The sequence below is a fragment of the Bufo bufo genome, chromosome 2 (assembly GCF_905171765.1).
Source record: "Bufo bufo chromosome 2, aBufBuf1.1, whole genome shotgun sequence".
NCBI lineage: Eukaryota > Metazoa > Chordata > Amphibia > Anura > Bufonidae > Bufo > Bufo bufo.
The window spans coordinates 493357101-493379938 of record NC_053390.1 but is presented as its reverse complement, the minus strand read 5'-3'; the positions used below and the strand labels follow the sequence as shown (position 1 = coordinate 493379938).

Here is a 22838-nt window from a genome sequence, read left to right as displayed (position 1 = left end):
ACGAGTTAACTACAGGGGAGGGAGGGGGGGCCCACTGGCCACCAACGAGTTAACTACAGGGGAGGGAGGGGGGCCGGCCGCACTGGCCACCAATGAGTTAACTACAGGGGAGGGGGGGGCCCACTGGCCACCAATGAGTCAACTACAGGGGATGGGGGGGGGGGGGGGGCGGCCGCACTGGCCACCAATGAGTTAACTACAGGGGGGGGGGTGTAGCTGCCCCCTGCTGCCTGGCAGCACCTGCCAGGCAGCAGGGGGCAGTCATGTACACAGTTCTTTTAGTATATTCTAACCTGAAGCGTCCCCATCACCATGGGAACGCCTCTGTGTTAGAATATACTGTCGGATTTGAGTTTCACGATGTAACTCAAATCCGACAGTATATTCTAACATAGAGGCGTTCCCATGGTGATGGGGACGCTTCAAGTTAAAATATACCATCGGATTGGAGAAAACTCCGATCCGATGGTATATTAACTCCTGACTTTACATTGAAAGTCAATGGGGGACGGATCCGTTTGAAATTGCACCATATTGTGTCAACGTCAAACGGATCCGTCCACATTGACTTGCATTGTAAGTCAGGACGGATCCGTTTGGCTCCGCACGGCCAGGCGGACACCAAAACGACTTTTTTTTCATGTCCGTGGATCCTCCAAAAATCAAGGAAGACCCACGGACGAAAAAACGGTCACGGATCACGGAAAAACGGAACCCCGTTTTGCGGACCGCAAAAAAATACGGTCGTGTGCATGAGGCCTTAACTGCAGACTGTCAGCTTTAATTTGAGGGTATTTACATCCAAATCAGGTGAACGGTGTAGGAATTACAACACTTTGCATATGTGCCTCCCACTTGTTAAGGGACCAAAAGTAATGGGACAGAATAATAATCCTAAATCAAACTTTCACTTTTCACTTGGTTGCAAATGCTTTGCAGTCAATTACAGCCTGAAGTCTGGAACGCATAGACATCACCAGACGCTGGGTTTCATCCCTGGTGATGCTCTGCCAGGCCTCTACTGCAACTGTCTTCAGTTCCTGCTTGTTCTTGGGGCATTTTCCCTTCAGTTTTGTCTTCAGCAAGTGAAATGCATGCTCAATCGGATTCAGGTCAGGTGATTGACTTGGCCATTGCATAACATTCCAATTCTTTCCCTTAAAAAACTCTCTGGTTGCTTTTGCAGTATGCTTTGGGTCATTGTCCATCTGCACTGTGAAGCGCCGTCCAATGAGTTCTGAAGTCCCCATTAATGCGGACCACAAAAACGGTCGTGTGCATGAGGACTTACTATGGAGTTGTGTGAGGACTTAATTTTTGCGGAACGACTTGTAGTTTTCATTGGTATCATTTTTGGGTAAATTATGCTTTTTGATCACTTGTTTAGTTTTTTTTGTGGTGACTAAGAATAAATGAGCCATTTATACTAAAACATTTTTTCTTATGGCTCTTACCTTAGGGCATAATTTACATATTTGTGTAGTGCGGGTCATTAGACGTGGCGATGCCAAACGTGTGGGAGATTTTCATTTTTTTTCTTTGAACAGCGTATTTTCAATGGAAAAAAGCTTATTTTTATTGGAATTTTTTTTATTTAATCATTTTTTTTACTTTTTCCCTACAAGAGGACTATAGCAGGCAATCTTTTGTTTGCTTTTAAAATACTATATTGTGCATTGCATTTTAATGTCAGTGCTATGCTCACTGTTGCAGCCTGCTGGAAAATACTTAAGGCAGGCTTGGGGCCTATACCAGGCCCCAGCCAGCCTTTACACACATCAGCACCCTGCGATTGCATTCACGGGGTGCCGATGGGAGACAGTGGGAGTCCGATCCCTTTGTCTCCCCTTAGATTTGGCGGATGCCATTGCCTGCGGCATGTAAAGGGCTAAACAGCCCATATCTGCACTCCGGCCGGACCGGACTGCTACAGTAGGAGCACAGCCCTCATGTGAGAGGCCGAGCCCCCTTAGTGACGGCCGTAAAAATGAGTTTTGGTGGTCATTAAGGCTTCGAATCCAGCTGCTGTTTTGAAAAAAAATATAATATGTTTTGCTGGACAACCCCTATAATGAATGATATGTATACTAAAATGGTTCCTGTAAAAGCTAAAGTCCCGCAAAAGTCAAAGTCTCATACTACAACATTGAAAAAAAAATAAAGATCTGACCGCTGGAACACACGGGGTGAAAAATGGTTGTTGGTCTTTGTGTGCCAACTATATTTATTTGAGAAATAAATTCAAAATCTACAATAAAAAGTGACTTTTTTGTGGGGGTTCTAATTTTAATGTGACTTTTAGGGGGTTAAATGCTTTCACATTGTTTTCACAATGGAAAACCTAGAACTCCTCCATACGGTATGTCAAGTTGATGATTTTTATTGACCAAATATGTTTTATTGCAGCGTAAAATACAATATGACGTGTTTGTTTTATTATAATAATCTTGTTGCCATATCCCCCCCCCACACACACACTAAGACAATAAGGCCTCATCTACACGACCGTATGTATTTTGCGGTCCGCAAAAAATACGGATGACATCCGTGTGCATTCCGTATTTTGCGGAACGGAACAGCTGGCCCCTAATAGAACAGTCCTATCCTTGTCCGCAATAATAGGACATGTTCTATTTTTTTGCAGCATGAAAATACTGAAAAGTTTTTTTTGCTGACCCATTGAAATGAATGGTTCCGTTTATGGTCCGCAAAAAAAACGGAACGGACACGGAATGAAAATAAGTTTGTGTGCGTGAGCCCTAAGAATGTTGTTTTATAGCAGTGTTCCAATATAATTTAATTAATGCAAAGGTTTTACAAATTCTTGCAGCTGTTACCCTCTTAAAGGGACAATTCAGAAAGGGGTATTTTTTATAAACACAGTATTCATAGAAAATATTTTTGGCTGGGTTTCATTTTGATAGTATTATGCCCTTAAAAATTAAATACTAAATATTGTCCTTCTGTAGCAGTTAGCACAGAGAGATACAATTCTTACTACAAACAGGAAATACATTACTTTACGGCTGCTGTGAAATAAACATGGTATCTGTTAATAGAATTTGCATAGGAGTTATGGCTCTGGTTCTCTTGATAGGCGTACATAAAGAGAAGGATATTTGCTGTGCTGAAAGTCCAGATATAGGAGGCCAGCACAGGAAGTAGAAGATGTGGAGTGACAAATTCTGTCCAGAAAACCATGCACTAGTTTTTGTATTTTTGTTGTTAGGGGTCATTTGCACGACTATTTTTGTTCCGCATCTGATCTATGTTTTTTTGCGGAACAAATCAAGACCAAGATTCATTTCAATGGAGCCACAGGAGATGTGGACTGCACACTATGTGCTGTCCATTCATATGTCTGTTCCTTGGCCCTGCAATAAAAATAGAACATGTTCTGTTCTTGTCCATTCTGCAGACAAGAATAGGCATTTCTAACTAAGGGCGGGATGTGTGGATCCGCAATTTGTGGATCACAAAACGGATATGATCATGTGAATGTCCCCGTAATACGTGAGAAAAAAATGTGGATGTAATCCCAAACACTAGTCAAAGAAAGCAAGTCTCCAAGTAAATACAGATATCAATGTAGGGGCAGCACGGTGGCTCAGTGGTTAGCACTGTTGCCTTGTAGCGCTGGGGTCCTGGATTTGAATCCGACCAAGGACAACATCTGCCTGGAGTTTGTATGTCCCCTCATGTTTCCGTGGGTTTCTTCCCACACTCCATAGACTGATAGGAAAGTGATTGGTGTGATTGATTTTCATATGATTTGTATTATTTTTCTCTCTCTAACCAAAGTTTTGTACTGTATATCCTATAGGGAGCCAGAAAAACTGTTCAGTTCTCAGACCAATTTAGATTTGAGAGCAGAATTTGGAGAATTTTAGGGGTTTTGCATGTCCATTTTAATTAAATTTTTTTAATTTATTTTTTAGGTACACCTTTCCCAAAGAACTTTTTGCAAGTTGTGAAAAAAATATTATCCAGGCTCTTTCGGGTATTCGTCCATGTTTACATTCATCATTTTGACAAAATAATACAGATGGGAGCAGAGGCTCATGTAAATACCTGCTACAAGCATTTTTACTACTTTGTAACAGAATTTAATCTGATAGACACCAAGGAACTTGAACCACTGGTAAGTATTTAACCCCTTAAGGACACAGCCTTTTTACACCTTAGGACCAGGCCATTTTTTGAAAATCTGACCAGAGTCCCTTTAAGTGCTGATAACTTTAAAACGGTTTGACTTATCCAGGCCGTTCTGAGATTGTTTTTTCGTCACATATTGTACTTCATGACACTGGTAAAATGGAGTCAAAAAAAAAATTTTTTTTGCACCAAAAAATACCTAATTTAACAAAAATTTGAAAAAAATTTGCAAATTTCAAAGTTTCAGTTTCTCTACTTCTGTAATACATAGTAATACCCCTAAAAATTGTGATGACTTTACATTCCCCATATGTCTACTTCATGTTTGAATTGTTTTGGGAATGATATTTTATTTTTTGGGGATGTTATAAGGCTTAGAAGTTTAGAAGCAAATCTTGAAATTTTTCCGAAATTTACAAAAACTCAATTTCTAGGGACCAGTTCAGGTCTCAAGTCACTTTGCGAGGCTTACATTATAGAAACCACCCAAAAATGACCCCATCCTCGAAACTACACCCCTCAAGGTATTCAAAACTGATTTTGCATACGTTGTTAACCCTTTAGGTGTTGCACAAGAGTTATTGGCAAATAGGGAGGAAATTTGAGAATTTCATTTTTTTGTCTAATTTTTCATTTTAACCCATTTTTTCCACTAACAAACCAAGGGTTAACAGCCAAACAAGACTGTATCTTTATTGCCCTGACTCTGCCATTTACAGAAACACCCAATATGTGGCCGTAAACTACTGTACGGCCACACAGCGGGGCGTAGAGTGAAAGGTGCGCCGTTTGGTTTTTGGAAGGCTGATTTTTATGGACTGGTTTATTTACACCATGTCCCATTTGAAGCCCCCTGTTACACTCCTAGAGGAGAAACTCCCTAAAAGTGACCCCATCTAAGAAACTACACCCCTTAAGGTATTCAAAACTGATTTTACATACGTCGTTAACCCTTTAGGTGTTGCACAAGAGTTATTGGCAAATGGCGATGAAATTTGAGAATTTCATTTTTTTGCCTAATTTTCCATTTTAACCCATTTTTTCCACTAACAAAGCAAGGGTTAACAGCCAAACAAGACTGTATCTTTATTGCCCTGACTCTGCTGTTTACAGAAACACCCCATATGTGGCCGTAAACTACTGTACGGGCACACAGCGGGGCGTAGAGTGAAAGGTGCGCCGTTTGGTTTTTGGAGGGCTGATTTTGCTGGACTGTTTTTTTGGCACCATGTCCCATTTGAAGCCCCCCTGATGCACCCCTAGATTATAAACTCCATAAAAGTGACCCCATCTAAGAAACTACACCCCTCAAGGTATTCAAAACTGATTTTACAAACTTTGTTAACCCTTTAGGTGTTGCACAAGATTTAATGGAAAATAGAGATACAATTTCAAAATTTCACTTTTTTGGCAGATTTTCCATTTTAATATTTTTTTTCCAGTTACAAAGCAAGGGTTAACAGCCAAACAAAACTCATTATTTATGACCCTAATTCTGTAGTTTACAGAAACACCCCATATGTGGTCGTAAACAGCTGTACGGGCACACGGCAGGGCGCAGAAGGAAAGGAACACCATATGGTTTTTGGAAGGCATATTTTGCTGGACTGGTTTTTTTGACACCATGTCCCATTTGAAGCCCCCCTGATGCACCCCTAGAGTAGAAACTCCAAAAAAGTGACCCCATTTTAGAAACTACGGGATAGGGTGGCAGTTTTGTTGGTACTAGTTTAGGGTACATATGATTTTTGGTTGCTCTATATTACACTTTTTGTGCGGCAAGGTAACAAGAAATAGCTTTTTTGGCACCGTTTTTTTTTTTTTGTTATTTACAACATTCATCTGACAGGTTAGATCATGTGGTAATTTTATAGAGCAGGTTGTCACGGACGCGGAGATACCTAATATGTATACAATTTTTTTTATTTATGTAAGTTTTACACAATGATTTCATTTTTAAAACCAAAAAAATGTTTTAGTGTTTCCATAGTCTAAGAGCCATAGTTTTTTCAGTTTTTGGGCGATTATCTTGGGTAGGGTATGATTTTTGCGGGATTAGATGACGGTTTGATTGTTACAATTTTGGCGTACATGCAACTTTTTTGATCACTTTTATTACCTTTTTTGGGAAGTAAGGTGGGCAAAATTTCAATTTCATCATAGTTTTTTATTTTTTATTTTTATGGTGTTCACCGTTCGGGTAAAGTAACATGACCGTTTTATAGATCAGGTTGTTACGGACGCGGCGATACCAAACATGTGTAGGGAATTTTATTTTTTTCATTTTGTATCAGTGATAAATGTGTTTTTTGATTTTTACTTTTTTTTCACTTTTATTCACTTTTTTTTGACCCAGACCCACTTGGTTCTTGAAGATCCAGTGGGTCTGATGTCTGTATAATACAGTACAGTACAATATATATTGTTCTGTACTGTATTTTACTTACACTGAACAGATCTATGCCTTTCAGCACAGATCTGTTCAGCACCATGGACAGCAGGACGCCTGAGAGGCGTCCTGTTGCCATGGGAACCTTCCCCGTCTGCTCAGTACTGCTCAGAACTTCGCAGACGGGGAAGGGTAAGGAGGGGATCTCTCGGGGGGCTCTCTCCCTCCCCATCGGGGGGCTGCAAAGGCACAGCAGCCCCCCGATGGGAGAGGGAGGGAGCTCCCTGCGCTGTTAACCTTTTCCATACAGCGGTCCGTACGGACCGCTGTATGGAAAGGGTTAAACGGCTGACATCGCATCGCAGATGTCAGCCGTTTATACCAGGGTGCCAGCAATGTGCTGGCACCCTGGTATCCCCACTAGACACCAACGATTATACAAGGGGGAGGCGGGCGGGGGATCGCGATCCCGCCTGCCGCACCGCCCGCCTCCCGCACCGCCCACACCGCCCGCAACCCTCCCCCTGCACCTCCTGCCACCATAAAAATCATTCGGGGGTGCAGGGGGGGGTGAATAAAACTTTTTTTTTTAGGCATATAAAGTTTCTGATCCCCGCGGTCAGGGACCGCGGGGACCAGAAACTTCAGAAATCGCAGCAAACCGCAGGTCTGAATTGACCTGCGGTTTGCCGCGATCGCCGACATGGGGGGGTCACGGGACCCCCCCGCGCATTTAGCCTAGGTGCCTGCTCAATGATTTGAGCAGGCACCGGGTTCCGATCACTGCCAGCCGCACGGCAGTGATCGAAAATACACAGGGCGTACATGTACGCCCTGTGTCCTTAAGTACCAGGGCACAAGGGCGTACCTATGCTGTGGTCAGCGCTGACTGCTGCATAGAAAGTATTTGCAGCGGGTGAGGGAGCCCGTCTGGTCCCCACGCTGCTGTGGCGGGGACTCGATGGGTGAGAAGGCAGTCTGATGCCTTGCAGAGGCTGCCCAATGTCTTGCAAGGCATCGGGACCTGCCTTCTATGCCGGCCGAGGAGATCCAGCCCCAGGCTGGGTCTCCTAGGCAACCTGTTAGTGTATTACTCAGTGTACACTAACAGGTAATGCATTACAGATGTGTTGTAATGCATTGCAGAGGGGATCAGACCCCCCAAAAGTTGAAGTCCCAGAGTGGGACAGAAATAAAGAGTAAAAAAAAAAAGTTTCAAGTAAAAAAAGAAAAAAAAGGCCATTTCCCCTGATTTTACAACAAAATATAGAAAGAAAAAAAAAAAACACACATATTAGGTATCGTCGTGGCCGTAACGACTGGCTCTATAAATATATCACATGATCCACCCCTTTCGATAAACACCGTAAAGAAAATTATAATAAAAACTGTCAAAAAAAGCAATTTTTGTCACCTTACATCACAAAAAGTAACACCAAGCGATCAAAAAGGCGTATGCACCCACAAAATGGTACTAATAAAACCGTCACCTCATCCTGTAAAAAAAGAGACCCTACATAAGACAATCGCCCAAAAAATAAAAATAAACTATAGCTCTCAGAATATGGAGACAGTAAAACATAATTTTTATTTATTTAAAAAAAAAATGCTATTATTGGGTTAAAGTGAAATAAATAAAAGAGACATATTGGGTATCGCCGCATTCGTAACAACCAGCTCTAAAAAAATATCACATGACCTAACCCCTCAGGTGAACACCATAAAAAAAAAATTTTAAGTGCAAAAAAAAGCTATTTTTAGTCACATTAAATCACAAAAATTGCAACACCAAGTGATCAAAAAGGCATATGCCCCCCAAAACAGGAGAAATCTGTCACCTCATCCCGCAAAAAATGAGACTCTACATAAGACAATCGCCCAAAAAATAAAAAAGCTACAACTCTCAGACTATGGAGACACTAAAACATCATTTTTTTGTTTTAAAAAATGCTATTATTGAGTAAAACGTAAAAAAATAAGAAAAAATATATACACTGCTCAAAAAAATAATGGGAACACAAAAATAACACATCCTAGATCTGAATTAATTAAATATTCTTCTGAAATACTTTGTTCTTTACATAGTTGAATGTGCTGACAACAAAATCACACAAAAATAAAAAAATGGAAATCAAATTTTTTAACCCATGGAGGTCTGGATTTGGAGTCACACTCAAAATTAAAGTGGAAAAACACACTACAGGCTGATCCAACTTTGATGTAATGTCCTTAAAACAAGTCAAAATGAGGCTCAGTAGTGTGTGTGGCCTCCACGTGCCTGTATGACCTCCCTACAACGCCTGTGCATGCTCCTGATGAGGTGACGGACGGTCTCCTGAGGGATCTCCTCCCAGACCTGGACTAAAGCATCTGCCAACTCCTGGACAGTCTCTGGTGAAACGTGACGTTGGTGGATAGAGCGAGACATGATGTCCCAGATGTGCTCAATTGGATTCAGGTCTGGGGAACGGGCGGGCCAGTCCATAGCATCAATGCCTTCGTCTTGCAGGAACTGCTGACACACTTCAGCCACATGAGGTCTAGCATTGTCTTGCATTAGGAGGAACCCAGGGCCAACCGCACCAGCATATGGTCTCACAAGGGGTCTGAGGATCTCATCTCGGTACCTAATGGCAGTCAGGCTACCTCTGGCGAGCACATGGAGGGCTGTACGGCCCTCCAAAGAAATGCCACCCCACACCATTACTGACCCAATGCCAAACCAGTCATGCTGGAGGATGTTGCAGGCAGCAGAACGTTCTCCACGGCGTCTCCAGTCTCTGTCACGTCTGTCACATGTGCTCAGTGTGAACCTGCTTTCATCTGTGAAGAGCACAGGGCGCCAGTGGCGAATTTGCCAATCTTGGTGTTCTCTGGCAAATGCCAAACGTCCTGCACGGTGTTGGGCTGTAAGCACAACCCCCACCTGTGGACGTCGGGCCCTCATATCACCCTCATGGAGTCTGTTTCTGACCGTTTGAGCAGACACATGCACATTTGTGGCCTGCTGGAGGTCATTTTGCAGGGCTCTGGCAGTGCTCCTCCTGTTCCTCCTTGCACAAAGGCGGAGGTAGCGGTCCTGCTGCTGGGTTGTTGCCCTCCTACGGCCTCCTCCACGTCTCCTGATGTACTGGCCTGTCTCCTGGTAGCGCCTCCATGCTCTGGACACTACGCTGACAGACACAGCAAACCTTCTTGCCACAGCTCGCATTGATGTGCCATCCTGGATAAGCTGCACTACCTGAGCCACTTGTGTGGGTTGTAGACTCTGTCTCATGCTACCACTAGAGTGAAAGCACCGCCAGCATTCAAAAGTGACCAAAACATCAGCCAGGAAGCATAGGAACTGAGAAGTGGTCTGTGGTTACCACCTGCAGAACCACTCCTTTATTGGGGGTGTCTTGCTAATTGACTATAATTTCCACCTGTTGTCTATCCCATTTGCACAACAGCATGTGAAATTGATTGTCACTCAGTGTTGCTTCCTAAGTGGACAGTTTGATTTCACAGAAGTGTGATTGACTTGGAGTTACATTGTGTTGTTTAAGTGTCCCCTTTATTTTTTTGAGCAGTGTATATTAGGTATTGCCACATCTGTAATGACCTGCTCTATAAAAATATCACATGACCTAACCCCTCAGGTGAAAGCTGTGAAAATAAGTAAATAAAAACTGCCCACCTTGTCCCATAAAGTGTAATAATGAATGATCAAAAAATCCTATGTATCTAAAAATGGTACCAATAAAAATATCAACTCAACTCAAAAAACGAGCCCCTGCATAAGACGATTGGTAGAAAAATATAAAAAATGCTGTTCAGAAAATGGAGACACAAAAACATTTTTTTTTCTAAAATGCTTTATTACGTAAAACTGAAACAAACAAAGTAGACATATTTGATATCATCGCGTCCATAACAATTTGCTGTATAAAAATAGCACATGATCTAACCTGTCAGATGAATGTTGTAAAAAACAAAAAATAAAAACTGTGCCAAAACAGACATTTTTGGTTACCTTGCCTCACAAAAAATGTAATATAGAGCGATTAAAAATCATATGTATGCCAAAATAGTACCAACAAAACTGTCACCTTATCCCATAGTTTTCAAAATGGGGTCACTTTTTGGGAGTTTCTACTGTAGGGGTGCATCAGGGGGGCTTTAAATGGGACATGTTGTCTAAAAAACAGTTCAACAAAATCTGCCTTCAAAAATCTTTCCTTCTGCGCCTGGCCGTGTGCCCTTACATCAGTTTCTACTATGTAAGCCCCACAAAGTGACCTCAGACCTGAACTGGTCCTTTAAAAAGTGAGTTTTTGAAATGTAAAAATTTTTAATTGCTTCTAAAATGTTATGCCTTCTAACGTCCTAAAAAAGTAAATAACATTCCCCAAATGTCTACTTTATGTTGGCATCCTTTTGTAAATGTCAAGTAATAAATATTTTATGAGGTATCACTTTCTGTTTTAAAAGCCGAGAAATAGAAATTTTGAAAATTGTGAATTTTTCAATTTTTTTTGTAAATTTGGGATTTTTTCATAAACGTGAAATATATTGACTCAAATTTATGACTGTAATGAAGTACAATGTGTCATGAGAAAACAATCTCACAATGGCTTGGATGAGTAAAAGTACTCCAAAGTTATTACCACATAAAGTGACGCATGGCAGATTTGCCAAAAATGGTCTGGGCAGGAGGGTGAAAACTGGCCCTGGGTAGAAGGGGTTAATTTAAGGAACCAAGAGATAATGACCGCACACACCCAAAAGCCACTTTGTTAGCATATTTACATGTAAGGGGCTAGCCTCCTATCACAGGTATAAGGCTAGTTTCACATTAGCGTTAGTGAGACCTGGCAGGGAGCAGCCTTCTTGGTCTGTCAGGATGCAGCATTGCTGGAAAAGACACGTTTGTGGTCTGTTCCCCTTAACTATAATGGGGACCGGCAGAGATCCGCCGCAACATGGCAAATATGCCAAGAATTGAACACTCTAAAACCGCGGCGCACAGGGAACAGCCAGCCCAATCTCGCTAAAGCTAGTGTGAATCTAGCCTAGCTCGACAGAACTGATAACATATACCTCTGATGTAAAGTTATAATGTATCTCACTGCATGGGCAGTTGAGACTAACCACCTGATGCAGCAAGGACCGTTCAGCTCCAGATCATCCCAGTACAGTCATTGTTTCTCCAACAGGCAGTTCACTGAATAGGAAGCCGGAGAAGAATTGCTTGATTCTCCTCTAGTAGCTCAGTCCTCCCAGATTCACTCAAAGTCTTGTTCTCTGCCCTCACCCCTTGGAATTCACTTGCACATGAGTGTGATACCAGGCCTCTTTCACACGGGCGAGATTTCCGCGCGGGTTCCGGACCAATTCATTTGTATGGGGCTGTTCACATGAGCGGTGATTTTCACGCATCACTTGTGCGTTGCGTGAAAATCGCAGCATGTTCTATTTTGTGCGTTTTTCACACAACACAGGCCCCATAGAAGTGAATGGGGCTGTGTGAAAATCGCAAGCATCCGCAAGCAAGTGTGGATGTGGTGCGATTTTCACGCACGGTTGCTAGGAGACGACCTTTGGGATGGGGACCCGATTTTATTATTTTCCCTTATAACATGGTTATAAGGGAAAATAATAGCATTCTGAATACAGAATGCATAGTAAAATAGCGCTGGAGGGGTTAAAAAAAAAAAATAATAATAATTTAACTCACCTTAATCCACTTGTTCGCGCAGCTCGGCTTCACTTCTGTCTTCATCTTTGCTGTGCACAGGAAAAAGACCTGTGGTGACGTCACTGCACTCATCACATGGTCCGTCACATGATCCATCACCATGGTAAAAGATCATGTGATGGACCATGTGATGAGCGCAGTGACGTCATCAAAGGTCCTATTCTTCAAAGAAGAAGATAGAAGAGATGCCAGCTGCGCGAACAAGTGGATTAAGGTGAGTTAAAAAATTTTTTAACCCCTCCAGCCCTATTGTACTATGCATTCTGTATTCAGAATGCTATTATTTTCCCTCATAACCATGTTATAAGGGGAAATAATACAATCTACACAACCTTGAACCCAAACCTGAACTTCTGTGAAGAAGTTCGCGTCTGGGTACCACATTCAGTTTTTTATCACGCGCATGCAAAACGTGTTGCCTCAACTCATCCGGACCTTATCCGGACACGCCCGTGTGAGGCCTAATAGTGCAACACCACCATAAACAGCAGAGTGCAACCAGATTCTTCCCCCACTCTCCTTAAGGCCTCATTCACATGACCGTATGGCTTTTTCAGTGTTTTGCGGTCCGTTTTTCACGGATCCGTTGTTTCCGTTTTTTGTTTCCGTTGTGTTTCCGTTTCTGTTCCGTTTTTCCGTTCCGTTTTTCCGTATGGCATATACAGTATACAGTAATTACATAGATGAAATTGGGCTGGGCATAACATTTTCAATAGATGGTTCAGCAAAAAACGGAACGGAAACGGAAGACATACGGATGCATTTCCGTATATGTTCCGTTTTTTTTGCGGACCCATTGACTTGAATGGAGCCAAGCACCGTGATTTGCGGACAAGAATAGGACATGTTCTATCTTTTCACGGTACGGAAATACTGAAATACTGAAACGGAATGCACACGGAGACACTTCAGTATTTTTTGCTGAACCATTGAAATGAATGGTTCAGTATATGTACCGCATACTGAACTACAAAAACGGCCAGTATACTGAACGCAAAATACTGTCGTGTGCATGAGCCCTAAGAAGCAGTGTACGGTTTCTTCTTCCTATATAGAAATATAAATAAATAAAAGTATAAATAAAAATAAAGTTACAACGAAAATATATATATTATTTTTTTACAAATACAGCATATTTGAAATGGGCAATAGTGGAACTTGGGTGTAAGTGGTCTGTTGCAGAGCACGTCAATGCGCTGTAAAACATACTGGCTTTGACTTCACTGTGGACCTCTGCCTCCCACACCTTGATTAATAAAAATCTAAGATTTCTAGATCTGCATTTAGATCTGCTGGTACCAAAGATCCAAATCCAAACATTTTTCTGGACTCTGCTTTAGTCTTCATTCTTGCTGTAAAATCTCCCCTACCTCATTCAATCTATTCTGCCAAATTGCTATCATGGTTTGAGAGAGTATGTTTATCCTAACGCTTCTGGATATTGTTTGTATGTTCTCAAATCCTGACTTTGAGGGCTCTATTTGTACCTTGCCACCTTTAAATAAATTGAAAAAAAAGTTGTATGCACCCCAAAATGCTACCAATAAAAGCCCCCCCCCCCCCCCATAGTTCTGTACATGGAAATATAAATAGTTATGGGTGGCAGAATATTTTTTTCTAATTTTATATTGTCTAAACCTAGAGTGTGTCTTATAGTCCGGAAAATACGGGAGATATGTGTATGACACCTAATTGAATATACTGTAGAGGACACTGTGGCCTGCACTCGCCAGATGGGGGTTGAGTGAGAACGGTGCTGTGCCACCTGCTCACCAGCTAAACTCAGTCAACACCTACATCAAAGCGCTATACAGGAAGGTACAGTGTGATGTGGGCAATACCAGGGGGAGGGGGGAAACCCGTCTCATCCAAACTCAATCCACTGTGCCCTGCGCTCAGCATTGTTGCGCAGAGCAGCTTCTGCTTCACCAACCTGTTGGACCCCGGGTATCTGTCAGCACAGGGGGCACATGTTAGGCTACTTTCACACCTGCGTTCGGTGCGGATCCATCTTTTATCTGCACAGACGGATCCGCACCGATAATGCAAATACTTTGTATCCGTTCATTATTTTTTCAAAAAAAGTCAAAACGGTGCGCAGGTGTGTAAGGGTGTACTGTGAAGGATATGCTGTGGCAGACAGCGGTTGCTGGGCCCACATCCTGGGGTGTGAGTCGGATGCAGAGGAAGTCGGATGGGAAGGAGGAGGCACGGCGAACCTGGGCACAGCAGCGGGCCGGCAAGCAGGTGTGGGCGGTGCGTGCAGAGCGCCGTGTGTTGATTGGCCGGTGTGCCGCTAATGCGCACTTCACTAATCTGCACAGACGCGCACAAACACAGGGATTTTTATAATCGAGGATGGTCTGCAATTGTCCTATCTTAAGAAACGAACAGATAACAAACACACATAAGGAGATTATGTATTATATTACGTTTTGTGGGTTTAATGTCCCTTTTAACATGTATCTTTCACAGAAAGAAATGACTCTGAAGATGTGCCATTGAGATGGGATTGTCTTTTCCTCATTTTCAATCTCCCCTTTTTTGCCTGTGGAAGTTAACTGCTGAGATTTGCCCCTCTGCAACAGAAGGTTGCTTGCGAAGAGACTCTTGCCTTTTTATGATGAATAGTTCACTGTATGTGATTTATTTTTTTAATCTATTTTTGATAATATACTCTCTTTCAAACTGTGATAACTGAAGGCACACTTCTTATAAAGTTGTACATTTCTGTGTCCTGAGATTTTATTTTTATATAGTGGCATTTGTCACTGTTTACGTATGGGCTTTTTGATTAATGCAATAATTTTAGGTCTGTACTACACAAACCAATTAATCACAGTGTAACTTTCATTCTTCAAGGGCACAATACAAAATGAAAGCTGTATTGTGATTGGTCAGCAAACAACAGTTTTTCTTTTGGACTATTTCATAAATCTCTGCAAGGGTTTTTAGGAGAAAAAAAATGACATTGTTAATACACTTTTTCCTGTTGTGTTTTTGGGGGTTTCTGACCAAGAATATTTTTTTTCAGGTGTTATAAGTCTGTGGTGAAAATTAAAATACACTGCAACCAGTGCTAATATTTGTTTGTGTTTTTGGAGTTTTGCAACAATTTCTTTTAGGCTGCGTTCACACGGGTGAGATTTCCGCGCGGGTGCAATGCGATAGGTGAACGCATTGCACCCGCACTGAATCCGGACCCATTCATTTCAATGGGGCTGTTCAGATGAGCGATGATTTTCACGCATCACTTGTGCGTTGCGTGAAAATCACAGCATGCTCTATATTCTACGTTTTTCACGCAACGCAGGCCCCATAGAAGTGAATGGGATTGCGTGAAAATCGCAAGCATCCGCAAGCAAGTGCGGATGCGGTGCGATTTTCATGCATGGTTGCTAGGTGACAGTCTATTCACTGTATTATTTTCCCTTATAACATGGTTATAAGGGAAAATAATAGCATTCTGAATACAGAATGCATAGTACAATAGAGCTGGAGGGGTTAAAAAAAATAAACAAATTAACTCACCTTCTCCTCTTGATCGCGTAGTTCCCAGTCTCTTCTGATGAGCTGTCGGCTAAAGGACCTTTGGTGACGTCAGATCACATGCTCCAATCACATGGTCCATCACCGTGGTGATGGACCATGTGATTGGAGCATGTGATCTGACGTCACCACAGGTCCTAGCCTGTAGTTCATCATTAAAGAAGTAAAGAAGAGACCGGGAACTACGCAGAGGAGGTGAGTTAATTTTTTTATTTATTTTTAACCCTCTATTGATCACCTACTATGCATTCTGTATTTAGAATGCTATTATTTTCCCTTATAACCATATTATAAGGGAAAATAATACAATCTACACTACAACTAACCCAAACCTGAACTTCTGTGAAGAAGTTCAGGTCTGGGTACCACATTCGGTTTTTTATCACGCGCGTGCAAAAGACATTGCACCCGCGCGATAAAAACTGAACATCGCAACGCAGTCGCAGTCAAAACTGACTGCAATTGCATTCCTACTCGCGCGGGTTTGCCGCAAAACACCGGGACGCATCCGGACCTAATCCGGACACGCTCGTGTGAACCCAGCCTTAAAACACACACCCATATGAGTTTTGGTGCTTTTCTGCATGGCAAAAAATGTATACATGTACTGAATAGAATTAACTGTAAGGAATAGTTTGCGTATATATTGTATGATTTTACTGCCTGAATAAAAGCTTAAAATAACTTTATTGATATCTTTATTACAATAGTGGCTACCCACCACATGAATTACTCATCAGGCTAAGTCTGGAGGAATGTCTCCCACCACAATTGTATGGGTACAGCCTAATCCTCCACACTGATTATTAAAATAGTGGCGACCCACCACATGAATTACTCATCAGTAAAGATATCAATAAAGTTATTTTAAGCGTTTATTCAGGCAGTAAAATCAATGTACTGAATAGAAAAAAAAAAAACTCCATAAACACCTGTAGAATACAATGGAAATTCATAGTAAAAATGTGAGAAGGAGAATTGCAAGAGGAAACAAAATAAGTAAAGTAAGGATGCACAGAAGCAATGCAAAAGGCCTAGTCAATGAAACTTTTCTTCCAAATAACATTAAAGAAAGACTGATTCTTGGGATTCTGCACATAGAGGCATATGATTGATTTTATTAATCCACAAAATATATTTACATAAACAGAAATCAGTAAATCTAATATATAAAGCTGAGTGTATGTATGTATGTATGTCCGCTAAAGGAATCCACACAGTCGTATTTACAATCACGAAATTTGGCACCGAGGTACATCAGGTGTCCAGGAAGGTTTTAGATCAGGTCTCAGCCCTCTAGCACGTACTGTTACATATACGATATTCACAAAAAATGCATTAGCCAATAGAAGCCTGGTCACATGTCCCCTATCAGCCAATAGAAGCTCGCAGGTCCTTAGTCTCCACATACACACACAGTTTTAAACCAGGTTTTCATAACAATCCAGACATTTTTCTTCACTGCTGTAGGTCAGCTTTAAAGGGGCAGGGCACTGTGGATGACACTGTTAAGGGAGCGGGGTGCTGTGGAGGTCACAGTTCAGGGGCAGGTAGGGTGGCCATTCAGGTGCAGGAGTGGGAGGGAGGCTGACTTTCTCCGTGCAGCTCACGCTCAGACAGCACAGTGCTGCTGTCTGAGAATGAGCTGTTCAAAAGGACATCCCTGTGTCCATCCAGGCCCTGCGCCAGACGGAGGACAGGAAGTCTGAAAGCCGGACTGTCCAGCCTAAAACCGGACCTCTGGCCACCCTAGGGGAAGGCTGCTGTGGAGGTCACGGTTAAGGGGACGGTCCACTATGGAGGTCAGTGTTAAGGGGCAGATTGCTGTAGAGGCCACTGTTAAGAGGGCGGGGTGTTGTGGAAAATCGCTGTTAAGGAGACTGGGTACTGTGGAGGTCACTAAACAAGGGGGCTGGATGCTGTGGAGGTCACTGTTAAGGGGGCTGGATGCTGTGGAGGTCACTGTTAAAGGGGCTGAACCCTGTCCACCAATGATATTTTTGACCTGCGAATAAAGGACCCCTTACCTGTATAATAGAAAGGGGGGGAAGAGAGAGTAAAAGCCTGCAAAGGCGGGTTCAGTGACACAAATTGAGGGGGGCACCAAACAATGACTATGCCCCCCCCTTATTCAAGATATAAAATCAATTTAATTCAAATACCAAAGTAGGTGAATACTTTGAGGCACTATATCCCTCTGTGTTTGACCATTAATGTGGGAAATTACTGGGCTGAGATTTATTCAGTGTTATCTTATAGATTAATTGTCACGTACACATCTGTCCATGCTTCCACAGCTAATACAGCCCCTCTGCTGTGGCACCGCTCAAATGCTTACTGTTGGTGGGGTATTTAAACAGTTGCCTGTGTTTGGCATTCATACCTTACTTGCTTGGTTTCACTTTCACTTTGAATTCCAGATCTCAGACCTGCTGCTTTGTTGCGACTTTGCCTTTTGCACAATATTTCTATAATAAAACCCCCATCATCTACAGTACATCTACTTCATCTCCACTGTGTAGTGGCCATGCTAGCATACCGGAGCTCATCTCTAATTCATTTGGTCCAATATTGATGCTGTATCGGGAGTATAGGCCATCAATATCTAAAGGGTGGAAAATACCTTTAAACTGTAATGGTATGTACTCTTACAGCACTTGGTGTGTTCAACCAGAACGTCTTTGTATGCAAATCTATAAAAGCATTGATGTGAGTCTCTTAGGACAATTTTACACAAGCATATTCAGTCTGTTAAATACGCTCTGAATGAACACTGCCCTTGTGACAGAAACTCATGGCATTGTAATGATTTATAATGCTGTGTTCCGGCCCCACCTCGGCTATACTGAACTTCACTCGCATAATACTGTCTGAACAACTCAGTATAGCCAAGTTCGAGCAGGAATACTAGCACCCCTCTCCTTTGTGTAGGTTAGAATCAGAGTGATTCTTTCAAGTGCTATTGCCATTTTTTTTATAATGTGCAGGGACAGTGATGGGGAATTTTTGGAATATACTTTATTTTGTGAATTTGAACATTTCTGAAGTTGCCCCTTTAGGGTTGCTAAAGAAAGTCCGTCTTCACAGTTCAGCACAGCGCTGACTATGTAAACAGCCCCCGGGAAATGAATGAGAGTGGACAGTTTCTCCCTGTCTCAAAAGTGAGCTTTGACTGCTTGCTCTTATGCATCTCCTGGCAGCTGGTTACATCAACACTTTGGGGATACAGAGGAAAGTTTCGTAAAGTGCCCACTGCTGAAAGAGTAGAGATGGCAGCAACTAAGGGCACTGTATATATAGGAGGCAGTGAGAGCAGCAGGAGTCTCGGTCATTAGCTGCAGGCCTCTGCTGTTTGAAACAGTGGAGACCCAACGGCCATGGCAGCCGCTGCACGCTCGCGCGGGCTCCATGTTTACCCATTGTTCCAGCGCCGTACATGTACGGCGCTGGTAGCGAAAAGGTTAATGTTAAGCTTTCTCTTGATTCCAATCATAAAAAGGCCAGTGGATTACCAGTATCTCTGTCAATGGTCAGTCTTAGCTGAATGTTCCTGAACTTGTCAGATTGCAGATATTACACAGATTAAGGCCTGGCAAGGTTCGGTTTGGGAGACTGTCTGGAAATCTCTGGTTCCATTGACCGTTTTCTCTTTTATTTTTAAGCTTTTTCTTGATTTCCATCATAAAAAGGCCCGTGGATTGCCAGCATCTGTGAACAGTCTTCTAAGCTGAAAGTACCTGTACATCCATAACATTTTCATTTTTCTGGCTATTTAGCTGTCTTAGGGCTTTTTTTTGCGGTACTGATTGCAGTTTTTATCAGTACCATTTTATTAAAATTTTTATGGGGTTCTTCATGCGGTAAATTTTATATCATAAATTTATTCTGTAGTTCAATACAGTTATTGCGACACCACATTTATATAGTTTTTTTCATGTTTTATTAATTTTTGGTGTGAAATAATTTTTCATTTAAAGGGGTTGTCTCACTTCAGCAAGTGACATTTATTATGTAGAGAATGTTAATACAGGGCACTTACTAATGTATTGTCATTATCTATATTGCTTCCTTTGCTGGCTGGATTAATTTTTCCATCACATTTATACATGACTCGTTTCTATGGTTACAACTAGGGTTGTTGCGGGTATTGAAATTTCGATACCCAATCGATACTAGGGATCGACCGATTATCGGTTTGGCCGATATTATCGGCCGATATTGAGGATTTTGAACGTTATCGGTATCGGCATCTATTTTGCCGATATACCGATAACGTATGGGGAACACAGAATGCGCTGCTGACAGCGCTCTCTGTGTTCCCTCCGCAGCACAGGGGAGAAGGAAGCAGTGTCTCCTCCCCCTGTGCTGCTGCTGCCGCTGCCGCCAATGAGGGGATAGAACATAAGAGGAGGGGAGGGGCTGTGGCCGCTGCGCCACCAATGAAGATAAGCCTTTCATTCATTCATATACAGGAGGCGGGAGCTGCAGAATCACATAGCCGGCTCCCGGCCTCTATGAGCAATAGCTGCGGTCCGCGGTAGTTAACTCCTCAGGTGCCGCGGATCGCAGCTACCGCTGATAGAGGTCGGGAGCCGGCTATGTGATTCTGCAGCCAGCTCCCGCCTCCTGTATATGAATGATCGATAGACTTATCTTCATTGGTGGCGCAGTGCGCCCCCCCCCAAGCCCCCCAGTATTAATCATTGGTGGCGCAGTGCGCCCCCCACCCCCATCCCAATCCCGGCCAATAGTAAAAACATTGGTGGCGCAGTGCGCCCCCCCCCCACCCAGTATTAATCATTGGTGGCAGTGCCCACAGGATCCCCTCTCCCCTGCTCCTCCGATCGGAGCCCCAGCTGTGTAAGCCTGGGGCTCCGATCGGTTGCCATGGCAGCCAGGACGCTATTGAAGCCCTGGCTGCCATGTTCAGCTCCATGCTGCTGTGTGTACTATGCACAGAGCAGCAGGGACAGTGTGAGATCCTATTCACCCTGATAGAGATCTATCAGGGGGAATAGGACAAGGGTTCTAGTCCCTAAGGGGGTTAAAAGTTAGTAAAAAAAAAAAAACACAAAAATATTAAGTATAAATGAAAAAGATTTATAAAAAAAAAATACACATTAACAATAAACAAAAAAAATACACATTAACAATAAACATATTAATTTTCAGCAGATGTGTAGGAATTTTTTTTTTTTCTCAAAAATGAAAATTCCCAGAATATCGGTATAAATTATCGGCTATCGGCCTGAAAGTTCACAAATTATCGGTATCGGTATCGGCCCTAAAAAATCAATATCTGTCGATCCCTAATCGATACTTTTGTCGATACCGGGTCCGGACTTTAAGTAGCAGGCTACATAGAGCGGCGCCCAGGGATCTCCCTGCACGTACTATTATATCTGAGCGCCGCTCTGTTCGCCCCCGTTACTGTCTCCTGCTCCGTATGCTAATTACTACTATCTGGGCAATGGAGAGGAGACATCAGCTTCTCTCCTGGGCGTTCCTTCTCCCTGGCTGTAGCGCTGTCCAATCGCAGCGTAGAACGTCACAGCCAGGAAGAAGGAACACCCAGGAGAGAAGCTTCCCCATTGCTCCGATAGTAATTAGCATATGGAGCAGGAGGCGATAACTGGGCCACAGCGGGCGAACAGAGCGGCGCCCAGGAATAATAGTAAGTTGGGCGCCGCTCTATGTAGCCTGCTACTTAACAAAGTCCGAACCAATAAAAGGTCGTATTTAACTTTGAATATAGGAGGCAGGTGCCAGCAGCAGAATCACATAGTCGACACCCTGCCTCTGACAGGGAGCTGCGATCAGCGGCAGTTAACTGCCGCTGATCTGCTGCCGGCACCCGCCTCCTGTATTAAAGGTTAATTATCTTTGGTGGCGCAGTGCGCCCGCCCCCCTCAGTCCCCCAGTATTAAAATCATTGGTGGCAGTGGCCACAGGGTCCCCTCCCCTTCTTATTTACTTACTGTTCTTATTTTTACTGTTCTTATTTTCACACCATCAGTATCTTTATATCCATGCCACTTCCCCCTGCCCCCCCTCCTTCCCCATCCATCCCTAGCATCGCTGCGGTCCCCTTTTAGACACTGTCCTCGCCCACCGTTCTATGCCGCCCTTTCATCTCCATGATTTCAGCCCATTTCATCTCTATTGTTTTATCCGGCTGCAATATATATTATTAGTGCAAATTGCGTGCAATTGTTTGGCCGTTGCTGACAGTGACAACCTCTGCTACATCTGTTGTTACATTTACGCATCCTAAATATCTGTGACATTCAGCGCAATTGTTTGGCCGCTGGTGACAGCGACATTACCTGCGCTACATCTCCTGTATAATGTTTGCGCATCCTAAATATCTGTGACATTCAGTGTAATTTTTTTTCTTAGCCGCTGGTGACAGCGACATTACCTGCGCTACATCTGCTGTATAATGTTTGCGCATCCTAAATATCTGTGACATTCTGTGTAATTTATTTCCGCATACACTTACAAAACCTGTGCTACTGTACGTGTGACATACTTGCAAGCATATATACCATTTAATATGCTCAAGACGACCAGTAAGGGACAGGGAAGTGGCTGTGCTGCTGATGGTGCACGCAGAGGCCGTGGCGAAACTGCCTGCTGCCAGAGCACAAGAAACACACTCATCCACGATACCTAGCTTCATTTCCCAGTTTGCAGGGCGGCGCAGGACACCACTCTCGAAGTCAGACCAGTGTGACCAGGTGGTCGGTTGGATTAAAGCAGATAATGCTTCCAGTCGGTTAAGCACCACCCTGTCTTCCACAAAGTCCAGTCGCAGTAGCCAAGAGTCTGGTCAACAGAATCCTCACCCTGATCCTCCTTCCTCCCAATATGGAGAGTCTTGGCAAACAAGTGATCCCACACTCAGATCTTCCGAGGAGCTTTTTTCATCGCCATTCCTTGATTTGGACCTCTCGCCAAGCCCGTTTGAAGACATGAGATCTTGTGCACTGGTTCCCAAACTCT

General features: G+C 43.0%; 1 protein-coding gene across 1 annotated transcript in view; it reads left to right on the top strand.

Moving 5' to 3' along the window:
* The window catches only part of LOC120989587 (MOB kinase activator 3A), a 90997-nt gene extending 75635 nt beyond the window's left edge, over positions 1 to 15362 (top strand). The window contains exons 3-4 of the mRNA XM_040417790.1: positions 3939 to 4141; positions 14760 to 15362. Of these exons, the coding sequence (XP_040273724.1) occupies positions 3939 to 4141; positions 14760 to 14789 (233 nt within the window). The 3' untranslated portion in view covers positions 14790 to 15362. The remainder of the gene's footprint in view (positions 1 to 3938; positions 4142 to 14759) is intronic.
* Positions 15363 to 22838: the final 7476 nt, after the last annotated feature.